Below are 18,514 nucleotides of genomic sequence, written 5' to 3'. Positions count from 1 at the left end.
AGAATAACTTAAGTAAAACACAAAAGTGAAGTTAAAAAAAAGTGGTTCCTCTTCATAAAATCTAATACATTATCTCTTTTTCATTGAAAACTTAAATACTATGCTTAAAACAAAAGTATGATAAACAAGTAGTAAAGATTCCCTAGTGCTAAAGCTATAATGTACCATGCCATACATACAACATTATTTTATTAGGATAGAGTAGTGACTCATTTATTTATGAATTTTCTATTTAAAATGGAAATCATGATCAGAGAATTTTAACCCTTCAAACCGATGTCGTCATTCTGTTTATGCTTTACAATATGTGTTCACTCTCAAGAAAATTGTAATTGGTTTCCCCTAAAGTTTGGGAACTACCAAAATATTAAGAGCAATACGAGTTCAGAAGATAATACTAATTTCTTAAAAAATGATCATAAGTTCCTAGTACCTTTCCTTAATAAATTCTTATATAAATCAGGTTTCTTTATGACACCATTTCATGCTTTTGATACTATTGGTTGTTGCTGTTTCCACCTTTGCCATAAATCCTTAAATTCTGACTTGCAGAAAGTGGCAAAAAATTGAACCAAAAAGGATACAAGTTTCTTCATACACTTGGATAGTTGCCATGTCACCCTCCAATCGGATAATCTCTCCAACCAACTCACTGTGGCCCACTCTCACCAGCTCATACATGGCTGCACCGGCCATGTCACAGGCTGTAACCACTGAAAAGAACAAATGAGTTTTTAGTAACTTAAGACTCCGTGAATAGAGATAATTAAGATATCCAATTAATCCAATAATACATCTTTCTCATATATTCTTAAGAAAAAATGTATGAAACATATATCGTTTTATAAGAATATAAATTTTAGCATCTGATACAGAGGTAAACAAAATAAATTTGTTAGGCTAAAGTTTATTCATTTACATAACACACATGAAAATTATTTTCAAAAAGTCTTAAGTTCTATACAGTAAATTCTTACCTAGCAGCATTGAGGCACATTTTGATCAACTCAAGTTGCTATACTACATGGAATGATGGGATTTAGGAACAACATAAAACATTTTTAAACTAAAATTGGAACAAGAGCTTTAGCTAGTAGCATGGCAGAATCAGTTTGCTGTGTTGTTACCATTCCTTTGAGAAATAATATTTAAAATTACATCTTTACTTTGACTTCTAACACTTCATATTGGTGGTTCTTAAAGCTCTTCTGGGACAAGAACCCCTTTGATAAACTAATGACAGCTCTACCTAGAAAAACTCACATATGCATCTACAAAAGTTTTTTTCAGAGGCACCTTGTCTAGCTCAATCAGTAGAGCATGCAACTCCTGATCTCAGGGTTGTGAGATCAAGCCCCAAGTTGGGTGTAGAGATTACCTAAAAAATAAAACCTTAAAATTTTTTTTTCATAGACCTTTTAGCCTTTCATAAGGATGTTTATAATCAGTCATCACCACTGGGTGAAGTCCTGATTAAGAATTCTTATTTCTTATAAATTCTGAACCAGAATTTTTACTTACTATTTTATATTTTAGATCATGTTGTCTAGTAAGTAAAAGTTATTTTTCTGGTAGGCAGGGAAAGTTGTACATTTTCAGATATGTGTAGGAATAACTCTATTACCTAATACATAGTTCTAATAAATGTATCAGAAGGCTGAATATTAAAAATATTCAAGTAGAAACCATTAAAGTATTAATATTCAATTAACGCGTTAGGACAATGAAGATTTGTTAATTTCATAAATATTTACCTCTACACCTACCATATAAGAATAATTAAGATGCACAGAAATGTCAGAGATGACTAAAATTTTATTTTACTATTTTTTAAGAGGGGGGATGGGCCAGAGGGAGAGGGAGAGAGAATCTCAAGCAGGCTCCCCACCACAGGGAGACTGACTCAGGGCTCAATCTCACAACCCTGAGATCATGACCTGAGCCCAAATCAAGAGTTCAACGCTCATGACTGAGCCTCCCAGATGTCTCTAAAATTTTAAATCATATTTCACAGGGCTGCCTTGGTGGCTCAGTCGGTTAAATGTCTGCCTTTAGCTCAGGTCATGATCCCAGGATCCTGGGACTGACTCCTGCATCCGGCTCTCTGCTCAGTGGAGGGCCTACTTCCTCCCTCTCCCTCTGCCTGCTGCTCTGCCTACTTATGTGTTTTCTCTGTTAAATAAATAAATAAAATCTTTTATTTTTTATTTTATTTTTTTGTATTTTTTTTATTGGAGTTCGATTTGCCAACATATAGTGTAACACCCAGTGCTCATCCCAAATAAAATCTTTTTAAAAACCATATTTCAGAAGCTTAAAAATATGCCACTTCTCTATCATTTTATATTAAATACTTAAGAATAATAAGTTCTAGGAGTTTACTACAAGTTTCAAAGAAACATTTTTACCTAAACTCTTTTGATGGTATTCTTTGTCTTTTCCCTAAAAATTCTTGAGTGTAGCCTGTGTTTCCTAAAGATGCTTCAATCAAGGGGAAAATTGTTTCTCAAATGGCAAAAAAGATTGAAAACAGTGAGATGCATTTTTGCCAATAAGTTCAAGCTCAAACACCAAGTTCTAAGCTTCAGTAGAAGCTTCTTAGGGAGAAAATAAACACTGTGACTGACTGACTTTATTTGCATAAACACTGAAAAAGGGTCATCACCACTACTGTGAATAGAACAAAAAAAGACTATAGAATGAGGTTTATAAAAAGACATAAGGAAAAATATCCATGGCCTAAGGATTATAAATCAATGAGCAGATTTTACCTATGGAAAACTATAAATCATATTTTACAGTTAGATTAAAATGAATACTAGAATGAGATTTATCATTTAAAATGCAGTACTGCAAGTTTTGGCAGGATAAACAAAGTTTTTAACTGCTTTCTATTATTCTCACATCATAAAACTTCTTACCCACATATAACTAGTTATGAGATATCTAAAATAAGTGTTCAGAAGGATTTATATATGCAAAGAGCCAAGAATGATATTGTTGAGAAATGCTCTGAAAAAAATTATTTAAGGGCAAACTACATAAACATATATTTACTGAATGACTATTATCTGCAAGATATTATATACTAAAAGCTATGAACTTTATATAGTCTTTTAAGCTTAGATTTCACACAAAAATTAAGACATCTAAAACTGAACACCAATTATACATTTACATAATAAACAGGGTATTACAAATTAGTGCCCAATAATTATTAAGGTAATGAATGCCAGAGAAGTTCTTATGATGGAGGTATTACCTCAATAACAACTAAGAAATCTTTTAGGGACAAACAGAACTTATATGGGTGAACAGATACCTGTGTATTTTACCTAAAATGCCTTGAAAAGACATTCATTTAAGTTAAGAGTCTTTACTATCGAGATTATTACATATTACTTACCAGGTCCTGAGACCCCATGCACATAACCAAATGTGCTTTCTTTATCTTCATCAAGTATTTTGGGTAGCTTGGAGAAATCCATCATGTTAATTTACCTATGGTTAAAAAAAATTATAGTTACAAACTCTAAAGCAAGAAAACTGACATAAGTAGTCAATGCCCATCATTGGTGTATTCTTGAGTTATCATTTCCTCAGAGTAAAATATAAAATTCTTAAAATTTGGTTAAAAGTGCCCTATTCCTGGAGGGTCTACAGTCATTAAAATTCAGAAGTACATATTTTTATGCAAAGTATTCCACAGAAAATAACAAGGACCATAAGAAACAACACGAAGTCTTTCCTATGGCTCATCCAGCCCCACGTCTTGTCCTCCCTGCCACTACCACTCTAACCTCCTCCCCAATTCCTCTTCCCCTTTATCATTCTGCATATACATACTGAACATCTTGCCTTTCTTAAAAACACATACATTCTGCACCAGGGTCTTTGTTATCCCCCTGCATGGAGTATTCTTTTTCCAGATAGCCATTCCTATAACTCCTTCAAGTCTTTACTCAAATGTTTCCTTCTGTGAGGTGCTTCTCTGGCCCCCTATTTATAATTGCAACATATCTCTTTTCTTCCCTGCTTTACTTTTCACCATTTCAATGAAAATTTTTTTATTGAGAAAATTTTTTTAATGTATTATCTGTCTTTATAATTTTTCTGGAAGCAATTTTCCTTCCTTTTTTTTTTAAAGCAGACCACAGAACCATTTAAGAAATTCAGTTCAACTTTACCTTATAGATGTGCAATCTCAAAAACCCAAAGAATGAGGGGCACCTGGGTGGTTCAGTGGGTTAAGTGCCTGCCTTTAGCTCAGTTCATGATCCCAGGTTCCTGGGATTGGGTCCTGTGTCTCACTGTGTCAGGCTCCCTGCTCAGTAGGGAGCCTGTTTCTCCCTCTGCCCCATCCCCACACAACCACTTGTGCTTGCATGTACTCTATATTTCAAATAAATAAATAAAATCTTTAAAAAAAAAAAAAAAAAAGAAAAGAAAAGAAAAGAAAAACCTCGGGTAGCCCGGGTGGCTTAGCAGTTTAGCACCACCTTCAGCCCAGGGCCTGATCCTGGAGACCCAGGATCAAGTCCCATGTGGGGCTCCCCACATAGAGCCTGCTTCTCCCTCTGCCTGTGTCTCTGCCTCTCTCTCTCTTTCTCGCTCATGAATAAGTAAATAAAATCTTAAAAAACAAAACAAACAAACAAAAAAAAAAACCTCCAAAGAATGAACTATTCAAGTCCAAACAGAAAATTGGTTGCAGGGATGCCTGGATGTCTCAGTGGTTAAGCGTCTGCCTTTGGTTCACGGTGTGATCCTGGGATCCAGGATAGAGTCCCACATCGGAGTCCCACATCAGGCTCCTTGCATGGAGCCTGTTTCTCCCTCTGTCTGTCTCTGCTTCTCTTTCTCTGTGTCTGTCATGAATAAATAAAATCTTTAAAAAAAAAAAAAAAAGAAAGAAAATTGGTTGCAGATCCCAAAGTAGAAAGTTCATTTTTTTATTGCTGGTCTAATTTAATAATTATTGGCAACTGAATAAGTGAGATAAAATACATGTACATATAAAAAGCTAATAATGTCCACAAACAAGGTAAGGATAACAGATTAATAAGTAATAAAGTATCAAACAATACACATTTATTTACTAAAGGAATAGAGATCAGAATGTTTAGGGAAGACTTCTTGAAGGTCATGTAGAATTAGCATAAACTAAGGAAAGATGACAGGAAAGGCATTCCAGGTAAGGGAAATAACATGAACAAAAGAATGGAAAAAAAAAAAAAAGAATGGAAATAAAATTTTCAGGAACAGTTAAAAGACCAGTCTGACTGGAATAAAAGTGAAAAATAAGAATGCAAAGGTAGAGAGAAACTAATATGTGGGTCTTGAAATGAATGCTAAGTGGACTTTAGCCTATAAACAACATGAAACAATCAAGGGAGAAGTGTTATGAGAATTGTTAATTCATCTAACAGATTAAAATAGGAGAGGGAATGCAGGCCAAAATACATTGAAAAGTTCTGGAAGTAGTTATGGCTTGAGTGTCAATGGTTTTCAATTTATTAAATGTTTATTAAGCTCCTATCCTGAAAAGACACTGTGTTGAATTTAGGGAATAAGGATTGTGAATAAAAGGAGCTATCACTGGCTTTAGACAAATGTAGTATATAGCAAAATGACTTTAGTATTCAAAATGACAACACACCGAGAACAGAGGAGAAATTGATTCAGATGTGGGAGAAGTGCAAACCAATGTGTAGGCTAAGGGGAACAGGTAGCTGGAAATTAAGTTTTGAGGCTGATGAGTTGAGTCTAGATAGAAGGAAGACAGAAAGAAAAAGGAAAAACAAACCTTGAGCTTTGGGGTTTAATTCAGGCAGGGTTGAGTAGTTGAGTAGTGTTTTTGTCTTTCTGGAGCCACTGAAGGATCACTATGGAAACATATTCTCCAAGGGACAAAATTTGTAATCCATTAACCAAGATATCAAAGAATTAGGAAGGGGAGTGTAACAATGAATTCTTTAACAGTGGAGTTCTGGTTTGATACACTCTGTGGCTGCAGAAGCGGAATGGTGGATAGGGCAAACAAGGAAGAACGGAGTGATTAAAGAAACAGGTATGCATGAAAACAAAGATGAAAACCACATGGAAATATAGGAGAGTTTGCAAGTAAGAGAAATATGACCAAAGAGGCAAGAAAAGTACCAAGAACTTAAAGATGGCATCAGTTGTAAGGTAGAGACTGTCAGGCTGGTAATTTATTGATAAAGGTAGGGAATATTTATATCCATTGGAAACAATGGAATTGAATTAGAAAGAGATACAGATTTTTGTATTCTCAATTGGAAAATTTAGTTGGAAGAAGGGTAGTTGAGGGAGGAAGTAAAGAAAAGGGGAAATTGGTTTACTAGGATTTTCCAGCTGTCCAAAGATGCAGTAGATGGGACTGTTAAGTAAGCAGGTATGGGACTGGAATAGAAAAAGAACAAGTTTTTCTAATAACTACTTTAGATAATGAGAAAAAATGAAGTTCAAAGACAAACATTTATTTGGGAAATGGGTTGGGCAAAGTCTTCAAAGGAGCAGTGAACAAACGAGGTCAGATTTTAATCTTCAAAAAAGAAATTTTCAAAATCAAAAGAGAATTTGATAATCATAGTGTAACTTCTTCCTCAAATATGGGTATTTCCTAAGAACAAGCATGATACATGGTCACCTGCCATGGAAATAGCACAAAATTTTGAGTTAGCAGACTTTGGACACTCTCTAGTTCTACCAGTGACATGCTGCAGGAAAATCTGGACAAATCAAAATCTCTTTGTATCTTCATTTGAAAAGTAAGAATAATGCTAATACCTACCCCATAGTTGTGACTGAATTACTAACTTGTTCAATGTTCCTTGTGAAAAGTAAAATGCTTATAAGGATTTCATCTGTAACACCACTATTTGGACAGGGCTTCAATTTAGAAAAAGCCATTCTATTTTCAAAAATCTCCTCTTAGTGTCTTATATGCCACATAAATCTACTTTCCATTGCTTCTATCCTCTGGCCCTATTTCTTCCAAATGCTGTAGCCACAAACAGTATGTCCTTCTCCCAAGGAAATTCTCTGTAATGCCTTTAACTTTCCAAGGATTTTTTTCAGATCTTTCTCTCCTGAGGCTACTTTTTCCTGGAAGGATTCATGATCTCAATGTTTCTTTTATTTGTTATTTTAAAAATATTTTATTTGAGAGCATGTGCCAGTGGAGGACACTGGAATGGAGATGAAGAGAGGGACAGACTCTGCCCTGAGCCAGAACCTGACTTGGGCCAATCTTACGACCCTCAGAACATAGAGCTGAATGCTCAATGGACTGCGCCACCCAGGTGCCCCTCAATGTTTCTTTTAAAGCAGAATAAAATAAAAAATAGTATTTTAAATGTTACATGAGTAAGTACTGAAGAGTACCATTTCATCTGTCAGGCTGCTTATTTTATTGAAACAGAGACCAAGGATTAGAGTCAGACAGATTGTTTGAATTTATAAATTGTGTCCTCCGGCAAATCAAATTCTTTCAAACTTTTGAACCTCAGTTCCATCTGTTAAATCTAATAGGGTTGTTGCATGCCACCTAAAAGTAAGCCTAACAGAAAATAGTGAGGACTACTAACTTTATTCTGTTAATGCAAGCTAATCTTGTCTAATTTCTAAAAAGCATCTAGTATATTTTCACCTTACTACTTGAACCAAATATAATCACTTGTCTAGTTTTTTTCCTTAACTATTATGTATAATATTTTACTGTAACTTTTTAACTAAATGGATTTTAAGCATGGATGATCTGACAGGTGCTTTGTGTTACAGGTTGAAGATATAAACTATAATGAAGTAATGAGACACAGTCTCTCCCCCAAGGAGCTTCTGGCTTGATGGGATATAAAGGCAAACAGCTAGTTAAGAGTGACACATGTGCTCTCAGAGGAGCTGAGCAGCTGATCTGGAAGGGCATAAAGTGAAGGCATGAAACCTGGGCTTGGCGAGGACAGGAATGAGTTAGAAAAGGTAAGTAGAGACTTGTAGGATGAACAAGGAGACATTAGAATATACACTAGGGCTTCTTCATAGATGATTCCAATCTTCCAGGGTTCCTTAAGGTATTTTGGAGAGGTCATGAGGCAATACAGGTGTCTCTTCCGAATTTTAAAAACAAGTATTTACATATGTTCCCTTTAAAACAACAGTGAGGGGATGCTTGGGTGGCTCAGCGGTTGTTGAGCGGTTGAGCTTTTGCCTTCGGTTTAGGGCACGATCCTGGGATTGGGCTCCCTGCAAGGAGCCTGTTTCTCCCTCTGCCTATGTCTCTGTCCGCGCCCCCCACCCCCCGGCCCCCTCTCTCTGTGTCTTTCATGAGTAAATAAATCAATCTTAAAAAAAAAAAATGAAAAAAAAGTGAGAACCTCCAAATGTATGAGCAATGATCAGTGGAAATCAAAGGGTTTATTTATGCTTCAGCTGCCTTGTGGGTTTATCACTCAGCTGAATAATCCTAGCCACCATGGAAACTAATAGATTTTGTGGTTTTTAACTTTTTTATTTTTAGGCATATATTATTTATGACAAAGACAGCAGTAATTAGAAACAGTGACATCAAACTAATAGAATTAGAAGCCTAAATAGTAAGTCCATAAATTTAGGGTGCTTTCACAAGATCCACAAATCTGTATTTATCTGATTAATATTCTTATATAGCAAATCAAGATTCTACTTTTTAAAAGTCAGTATAAAGAGGAAAAATATATGATAACAATTATGTGCAATTTAGCCTTTTCTACTCCATTATGTTATATGGAGAGAAGTGGTTGCAAATATATCCTCAATCCAACTCTTGATACATTTTTCAGGACAAAATAAGAAAATTATGAAAACATGAGTTTTTAAAGTATAAAATGCAGGAATTCTCAGGACTGTTGTCCATTTTTGATGTTTTAACACAGTCAAATTTTAATCTCGGCTCCACAACTCAGACCTTTCGGCTTGCTGTGCCCCAGCTTGTAAAGTGCTTCCTCACACCCATGAATAGTCCCCTGCTCCCACTGTCCTTCATCCTCAATGTTCTTACCCTGTTTTTCTTCACAGCACTTATAACTAACCACCTGAAATGATATAATTTTTCTTTTTAATTCACTTTTTTACTATCTGGATCACTCCCTACAATGCAAGTTTCATGACGGCAAAGAAAACAGTGCCCAGGCAAAGAAAATAAGCACTCAGTGAATAGTTAATAACTTCATATCCACTAATACCACTTCCATTTTACACATAGGAAACCCAAGGAATAGAGATTTAAGTAACTTTGTCCACAATCAAAAAATTGGCGAGGAGTAAAGTTAGGATTTGAACCTCAGCAGTTTGACTCCAATGCCTACTATGCTTATTAAGCCCTGCACTCTCTATCTCAATTAATATGCTGATTTATATTTTTTGCATCTAAATAGTCCTACAGGGTAGGAAGGACAGTCTCAGCCTCCAAGCAAGAGTATTATCAAATTAGAAAGGAGATGCAGCATCCAGATTCCCCTTCAAGAAAGGACAGGGGAGTGTCGTCAGCATCAGCAGAGAGCTAGCAGCTGTCAGCCCTTCACCACTGATCTCAGGTGCAGAGTGCTGGTTGGCCCACATTCACATCCATCACAGGGCAACCTGCACCCCATAACAGAGCAAATTGGAGATATAAAGACCCGTCATGTCAACTGGGTGTGGGATACTCTCACAAGTAATACTCACTCCAGATCTCCTCACAGGGTCAGCTAATAAGGCTTTTCCAGGCCTGAATTGCATTTCAACTTCTTTGCCCAATTTGGCATCTGCTTCCTTCTTTTCACATGTGTTGATCCCCAACAAACATCTTATACAATAGACTCTTTCTTGGCATCTGATTCCAGAGAACCCTAAATGCTCAACTAATGAATAAAGTGAATAATTACTTCCTGGGTAACTGAAACTCAGACTCACACTTGAACCACAATGATCTTTGGCCTGTTTTCTTAGTTATCTTGTAACTAGTTATTCTGCTAATGGGGAAAGAAATACAAAAGTGGCTTTAGAAAAGCAGGGCACTTAGGACAATGCTTGGGGTAAGTCAAGCAGCTAACATAGAGATCAGGTCCCCATACAACCAAAGCCTTAGTTTTTTCTTTTTCTTTTTTTTTTTTTTTTTAAGATTTTATTTATTCATTCATGAGAGACAGAGAGAGAGAGAGAGAGGCAGAGACACAGGCAGAGGGAGAAGCAGGCTCCACGCAAGAGGCCTGATGTGGGACTTGATCCAGGGACTCCAGGACCACGCCCTGAGCCAAAGGCAGGTGCTAAACCGCTGAGCCACCCAGAGGTCCCCGAAAGCCTTAGTTTTTTCAAGGAACTTGCTTTGTGTCCTTCAACATAAATCTTAGATAGTACCCATCATCAGTAGTCATAAGAGAAGAAATCTGAATTAAGAGTTTATTTCACTTCTAAAGTACTATATTCTGATAGAATTAGAAAATACGTTTTCCAGGTCCAGAAGTTTTTGGCTCCAACTCATTTAACATTAAACACTTTGAGAAACTTCCATGCACTGGTTGAAGGTAATGGGCTGTTTTGAACACTAAATTTTCAATTTCCACAGCAATGAGATAAGGGTTTCCATTGTACTTCCAAAACTTTTTCACCAAAGCATCCAATAAATACCCACCATCTCCTCCCAATCTTGAGAGAGAACAGGATGTTACAGTAGTCTACTGTAAAGAGGGAAATTTCTTTTTTTTTCTTTTAAGAGAGAGAGAGAACACATGCACTTGAGTGAGCCAGGAGTTGGGGGAGGGGGGGAGTGCAGAGCACAGAGAGAAGAGGGTTGGAGAGAGAATTTTAAACAGGCTCCCAGCTCAGCACTGAGCCGGACATGGGGCTCCATCTCAAGATCCTTAGATCATGACCTGAGCTGAAATCAAGAGTTGGACGCTTAACCAACTGAGCTACCCAAGTGCCCCCCAGGGTAATTTCTTTGTATGCTCTAGTACATTCTCTTAATCAAAGCAAGTTTTGTACTCTATTATATATAATATCTGTTTTACAAAATAACTATAAAAGTGCTTTCTTCCCACAAACAAAAATTATTCATTAGATAGAATAATAGTAACAATCATTGAATACAGCTGAGCATATAAGGGTATGATAAGCATGGTCACACAACATCTTACTTTGTATCCATTAATCATCCTTCATTGTTATCTATGAAAATAAAAATACTCCACACCAAAATTTTGTTTCATTATTTAATGCTTATGCCTTTATGTGAAAAAGCATAGGCTTTTAAAGATGTGTAAGACAACATCCCAAAACATTTTAACCTGAAATAAGCAAATGATATTGCAAGTTCCATTACTCTGAAAGTTAATCTTATCCCAAATCTCCATAATATCCAAAATAACATAGGATTTCATGCTATAGTTTTATATGCTATTTAATAACTGTTTCCTATTAATATACACACCCATTCTTGTTGTCTTCCATCATTTAAAAAATAAAAGCATGATACCTACTTTAAAAACAATTGCTTTTATCAAAACAATGTGGTATATATAGCTGCACTCATACAGAAATCAACTCAATGATTATATAAAAACTTTGCCTTTACTTGCTTGATTCCTACTTTGAGGATAAAAAGCAAATGCAATTTACAACTAGGATTCCTATAGTCACAAACTGTAGGGTTTTCCACCCATATTTGTGAAAAATTAACAACAAAATCCTGTAGAAGGTGAGCACAGGCAACCATCTGATCTCATGAGTCATCAGTCTCCCCTCCAACATTTGCCACTGCAGAACACTGCAGTGGCAAATTACAACACCGGAGGCCCAGTTCTGTTTCTTCCATTTTACAAGATCCTCTCTAAATTGCTACTGGTTGACACACTATACCTGGTAATTTCATCATTCCAGAAATAATGGGGGCTTTGGGGGCAGGTATGAGGTGTTATATAAGAGCTAAATACCAAAGTTTCAAGACAATATTATTTACATATAAAATCCTGGGGCACTTAATTTTGTACACAGTTTACCTTCTTAGAAAAAGGCATCATAAATCTGTTTGATATTCTTATGGTTGGCCAAAAAGTTATAGAATAAGTAGAATTCCAGCTAATGACATTTCCTTGTATTTAGAGAATATAGTACTATATCATGTTGTAAAACACTTCCCTGTTGTTTTTTTTTAATCTACCCACTTAGCAACTCGATTAGAAAGGTTTATATAGCAGATGACTATGTATAACTAGTTTCTCATTTTTATCTTGTCAACAAAACCCTAAATTGGCTCCAATTTTGGTAAGCCCATCAAGGTAATTCCAGTTTCTCTGAGAGTAACTGTTTTGGAAATGAGCATGTAATGATGTTCTAACCAATAACAGGTATGGGAAAGTCTGCTCCAGGCAAAGCTTGTGGAAATAATTTATTTAGTCTTTTAAATAAAACAAGCCATGAGAAACACTTTTTTTTTGTGTTCATCTGCATGGGATGTACAGCCAACTTGGGACCTTGTAGGGAGCTAATCTAAGCAGACAGGCCACCTTGCATCTGGGTCCTTGTTGCTTTCACTGGTCTACTAAATTAACCAATATAACAAGAAAGCAAAGAGTTTCAAGAAGAAACTTTGTATGTCATATACATATTTCATATTGCTATTTAAAAAAAGAAGAATGGGGATGCCTTGGTTGCTCAGTGGGTTAAGCATCTGACTCTTGATTTCAACTCAGGTCTTGGTCTCAGGATCGTGAATTCAAGCTCTGCACGGAGTTTCATGTTGGGCATGGAGCCTACTTAAAAATAAATAAATAGACCAAAAGGTTAAGAATAAAGGCAAACATAAGGTCATTACTTAAATAGTTTATAAAAATTACTGAGGTGGACAATAAGGAAATGTGTGGACAAAAGTGGGAACCAAAGAGTACAGAAGTATAGGAAAATCACAGATGGCAAACTGGACTAACAAAAGCAGGAAAAAATTATTCCTATTGGAATATAACTTTTTGAGGACAAGTATACATATACTCCTCCATTTATCAAAAATAAAGGCATTCCTGTAAAAGAGATAGTAAATATAAAAGCTAGAGTGGACACTTAAATGGCCACAGAATTCAAACTGTATCAGCTACATACACTCTAGGTTTTTTGACAGGCTTGACCATGAACAATTTTTAGAGCATTTCTAGACATCCACATGCAGAAGAATGAAACTAGACCACTCTCTTTCACCATACACAAAGATAAACTCAAAATGGATGAAAGATCTAAATGTGAGACAAGATTCCATCAAAATCCTAGAGAAGAACACAGGCAACACCCTTTTTGAACTCGGCCATAGTAACTTCTTGCAAGATACATCCACGAAGGCAAAAGAAACAAAAGCAAAAATGAACTATTGGGACTTCATCAAGATAAGAAGCTTTTGCACAGCAAAGGATACAGTCAACAAAACTCAAAGACAACCTACAGAATGGGAGAAGATATTTGCAAATGACCTATCAGATAAAGGGCTAGTTTCCAAGATCTATAAAGAACTTATTTAACTCAACACCAAAGAAACAATCCAATCATGAAATGGGCAAAAGACATGAACAGAAATCTCACGGAGGAAGACATAGACATGGCCAACATGCATATGAGAAAATGCTCCGCATCACTTGCCATCAGGGAAATACAAATCCAAACCACAATGAGATACCACCTCACACCAGTGAGAATGGGGAAAATTAACAAGGCAGGAAACCACAAATGTTGGAGAGGATGCGGAGAAAAGGGAACCCTCTTACACTGTTGGTGGGAATGGGAACTGGTGCAGCCACTCTGGAAAACTGTGTGGAGGTTCCTCAAACAGTTAAAAATATACCTGCCCTATGACCCAGCAATTGCACTGTTGGGGATTTACCCCAAAGATACAAATGCAATGAAACGCCGGGACACCTGCACCCCGATGTTTATAGCAGCAATGGCCACGATAGCCAAACTGTGGAAGGAGCCTCGGTGTCCAACGAAAGATGAATGGATAAAGAAGATGTGGTTTATGTATACAATGGAATATTACTCAGCTATTAGAAATGACAAATACCCACCATTTGCTTCAACGTGGATGGAACTGGAGGGTATTATGCTGAGTGAAGTAAGTCAGTCAGTGAAGGACAAACATTATATGTTCTCATTCATTTGGGGAATATAAATAATAGTGAAAGGGAATATAAGGGAAGGGAGAAGAAATGTGTGGGAAATATCAGAAAGGGAGACAGAACGTAAAGACTGCTAACTCTGGGAAACGAACTAGGGGTGGTGGAAGGGGAGAAGGGCGGGGGGTGGGAGTGAATGGGTGACGGGCACTGGGGGTTATTCTATATGTTAGTAAATTGAACACCAATAAAAAAAAAAAAGGAAAAAACAACAACAACAACAAAAAATTTTTAGAGCATTTCTAGAAAATAAGCAATTAAATTCCTTTCGCTTCAAATTTTTATAAGTAAAATTGTACTATTTTGAGTGTGATAGTCCAAAATTTTAGCTAAAAAACAAAATATTGCATTTACTGTATAAGTTCTATGGTATGAATTTATAGGCTAGAAACCTATGATCAATGGTAAGCCATTATATGAATGTATTTGAGTATTTCTGCTTCCAAGGAGCACTCCCTCCAGAAAGCAAAGTGCCTTGCACAGAAGTAACTTGATAAAATGTCTGAAATTAAAAAGATAATATCAACTACGACTCATTACGCACATATTACACTCCAGGCATTATGTTAAAAATGGACATATCTCATTTAACACTTAACGAGAGTCTTACGACATTGGTGTTGTTTGATTAGGAAGCAGTTTTGGAGACTTAAGCCACCCACTCAAGATGACAGAATTATAAAGTGGTAAAGCCTAGATTTAGTCTGATTTTAACACCTAAGCATTTTACAACAAATAATTCAAAGGATCTTATTTTAGCCAATAGCTCTATTACCTTTTCTTTTTAAAACCAAGAGTGCTTGTTTTTCATTAGTAACTGACTGTATGTTAGAATTACAAAGGTTGGGGCACCTGGGTGGCTCAGTGGTTGGGGGGTCTGCCTTTGGCTCAGGTCGTGATCCCGGGATCCTGGGATGGAGTCCCGTATCAGGCTTTCCGCAGGGACCTGCTTCTCCCTTTGTCTAGGTCTCTGCCTCTCTCTCTCTCTGTGTCCCTCATGAATAAATGAATAAAATTAAAAACAATCACAAAGGTTAATATGAAGGCAAAAGGGAAGAGATTAAAAAAAAAAAAAGGTGACAGATCACTCACAAACTAAAGTATAAGTAGTAGAACAACCAAGAATTGACTGCTCCTAAAATATCCATCTCCTTAAAAAACTAAGATTCTCTCTCTCTTTTTTTTTTTTAAATTAAGATTTATCTACTTATTTGAGAGAGAGAACCGTTAGGGAGGGCAGGGAAAGAAGGAGAAGGAGAAAGGGAGAGAAACAGACTCCTTACTGAGCACAAAGGCCAACATGGAGTTTGATTCCACCATCCCAAGATCATGACCTGAGCCAAAATCAAGTTGGATGCTTAACCAACTGAGCCATCCATGTGTCCCAAAAAACCAGGATTCATAAAGAACAGTACATAATGCCATATTTTATTAATGACAAGCTTTAAAATACTAACCTAACGAATTCATTATAATAGCGGAAGGAAGGAAGGAAGGAAGGAAGGAAAACTATCAATGAAGTGTACAATAAAGGGGCACATCTAATTGGAAAATGAGTATCTTTGGAGCAAATGAGAATATTAATGAAAACAGACCCAATTTTGCAACTGTTAATAACAAATAGTAGTAGAAAACTTGCTGGTTAATTGACTATAATAAATTTGGAACAATGAAGCTACATATGTAGTACCTGAGTGAGAAATTCCTCTTATTTTTCTTATTTCTTAGATAAACTGGAGTGTAATAAAGTCCCTTGGTTTATATCCTAACTTTTTTAGGATGTAAAAGCCAAGAAGAGAGTCAAATGATATAAATATAGTAAAAAAAAGGGATCCCTGGGTGGCGCAGCGGTTTGGCGCCTGCCTTTGGCCCAGGGCGCGATCCTGGAGACCCGGGATCGAATCCCACGTCAGGCTCCCGGTGCATGGAGCCTGCTTCTTCCTCTGCCTATGTCTCTGCCTCTCTCTGCCTCTGTGTGTGTGTGTGACTGTCATAAATAAATAAAAATAAAAATAAAATATAGTAAAAAAAAAAGCATTTATTACATACTTTTCTTTAAAATTTATTTTCAAAAGCAAAATGCTTACCATTTTTAAAATACTCAAAGGAAAGTCTCATTTCTTAAATAGACTTATTTCCTCACAAATAATCTTTGACATACTTGTAATTAATACTATAATACATTTTCACATATTGTTATTTGTAAGTATCATCTTAAACTATTTCATTAAAGAGATACCATAGCTTGCCTAATAATTCTCCTTACTGGGTACTGAGACAGCTTCCCATTTTTTGCTATTCTTATCCTTTATACTTTGTTAGTATACTTTTATTGATTTTTAACTTACTGAGTGAGTAGGAGAAGCCAAACTAAGGCAACCAACTAAGTATCCACAAGGATACTCTTTATGCTAATTTCTCATAGCAGCAATTCTTATACATACACACTCCCATCTGGAAGTGATATCATATTTCATCTAATCTAAGATACTATCAATTATAACATACTCTTCTATTACACTCAAAAAATTACAGGACAGACATTAATTTCACAGTTGTTAAAATACAGGGCAAAAAAGTATTTCCTAGAAGCAATAATATATGGTATTAGACTAAATACAGTACAATAATATTTATACAGGAGGCCAGACTTGGCAACCTTCATTAGAATAAAGACTAAGAAATAGAAAAATAGACTTCTAAACTGCTAAAATGACAATCTACAGGTTTCAAGAAACCTTCATATTGTCTTACTGACACAACTTATGCACAAGTAAAAATTATTACATAATATTTTAGATCACTGAAGATTAAAAGCAACAAAATACCAAAAATTAGAATTATCTTTAAGATCTAACAACAAAATGAAGTATTCGTTTATTTGAAATCCTATACTCTACCTTCCAAACTCCAATGTATTTAATAATAATAATGAAATTTCTTTTGTTAAAAAGTCTGCAAGACCAAGTTCACAGTATAAAACACTGTCCTTAGAAAATTTTCTTCTGAAAGGATCCTTAACCTTCATGGCCTTTGAGCGCTGTCAGTGGCTTTTTTGGCTTTTCTTTTTTTTTTTTAAGATTTTATTTATTTATTCATGAGAAACAGAGAGAGAGAGAGAGAGAGAGAGAGAGAGAGAGGCAGAGACACAGGCAGAGGGAGAAGCAGGCTCCATGCAGGGAGCCTGACGTGGGACTCGATCCCGGGATTCCAGGATCATGCCCTGGGCCAAGGTAGGTACTAAACTGCTGAGCCACCCACGGATCTCCTTTTTCAGCTTTTGGATAGTTGTCTCACATAAACTGCTGACAGAGTGACTATACCAATTTAAAAAAAATGTCAGCAGTCATGTATGAGAATTTTCCCCTTCCAAAGTAATCAACCTAGAAATTTTGCTACTTAAAAAAAACAAAAACGAAAACAAAAACAAAACAAAAAACAAAAACAAAAAAAACTCTTGCTCAAAATACTTAGAATCTTCTCTTGAAAACTGCCTACAATTACCATATCACTTTTTTCAATGTTAATGAGAAATTTTCTGGATTGCTTTGCAAAGCAAATATATCACAAACAGCCAAAGTGGCCAAATATAAGCAAAACACATATCTGAGAACAATGTACTTAGGAGAGTCAGCATCAACAGTGTTGCAGTAAAAATGCAATACAAATTGCATTTGTATTTAATACATCTGCATTGCATTTAATACAAATTGTATTTGTATTAGAAAGTGATATTTATATATTCAAATGTCCTGTCATTTACTTCATGGATGGAATAGAAGAGATAGAAGGTTTACAAACTGTGCAGACACATTAGCCTAATGTTTAAAAGAAGTATCATCATAAACAGTTTCACCTTCAACTCAGGAATTCATAAAATCTCTGCAATGAAAATATTACCTAGAGAATAAAGAATGCACAGAAGTGGGGAAAAATGCTGCCTAATATAGGTGACAAAACACTTCACAACATGGATATAAAGGTATGACTTTAGTCAAAAGTTCATAGACATTTCCAATTCAGAGGGCAGGAAGTCTGCATTTCTAATGGTTTGTCTAGTATTCCATGATTAACTAACGACCAGGGTTTATTTAAGTAAAGTAGCTGTGGGGAGAAAAGGATTTAACCAGAGACAGAAATTTTCAACAGTATGGTTTGCTAAGGAATTAACTTCCAGTTCCTCCTGGGACATGCTCACAGTCTTCAATATTGTTCTTTGTCATACTTGTTACTATAGTCATTAAAAATCTGTGAACAGAGTTGTTCATTGTTCGTCTCCACCACCAGATTGTAAATGCCAGGGAAACAGGGACCATACCTGT

General features: G+C 35.9%; 1 protein-coding gene and 1 long non-coding RNA gene across 6 annotated transcripts in view; one reads left to right on the top strand and one right to left on the bottom strand.

Moving 5' to 3' along the window:
- Positions 1 to 18,514, bottom strand: part of ATP6V1A (ATPase H+ transporting V1 subunit A) — a 65,369-nt gene that overhangs the window by 31,456 nt on the left and 15,399 nt on the right. For 4 of the 5 annotated variants that reach the window (XM_025477319.3, XM_025477329.3, XM_049105179.1 and 1 more), the window contains exons 2-3: positions 3,407 to 3,501; positions 585 to 713 (exon numbers count right to left, since the gene is read on the bottom strand). In XM_025477319.3, coding sequence (XP_025333104.1) covers positions 585 to 713; positions 3,407 to 3,491 — 214 coding nt within the window. In that variant the 5' untranslated portion in view covers positions 3,492 to 3,501. Of the gene's footprint in view, positions 1 to 584; positions 714 to 3,406; positions 3,502 to 9,723; positions 9,848 to 18,514 lie in introns of those variants that run through there. The other variant, XM_035710101.2, reaches the window with a different exon arrangement.
- On the top strand, positions 5,940 to 14,307 carry LOC112678203 (uncharacterized). The gene is made up of 3 exons (XR_004811742.2): positions 5,940 to 6,070; positions 7,804 to 8,001; positions 12,729 to 14,307. It is a non-coding gene; the product is annotated as an uncharacterized LOC112678203 (long non-coding RNA).

This window comes from Canis lupus, chromosome 33 (genome assembly GCF_003254725.2).
Source record: "Canis lupus dingo isolate Sandy chromosome 33, ASM325472v2, whole genome shotgun sequence".
NCBI classification, from domain to species: Eukaryota; Metazoa; Chordata; class Mammalia; order Carnivora; family Canidae; genus Canis; species Canis lupus.
This window is presented reverse-complemented; position numbering and strand designations above follow the sequence as displayed.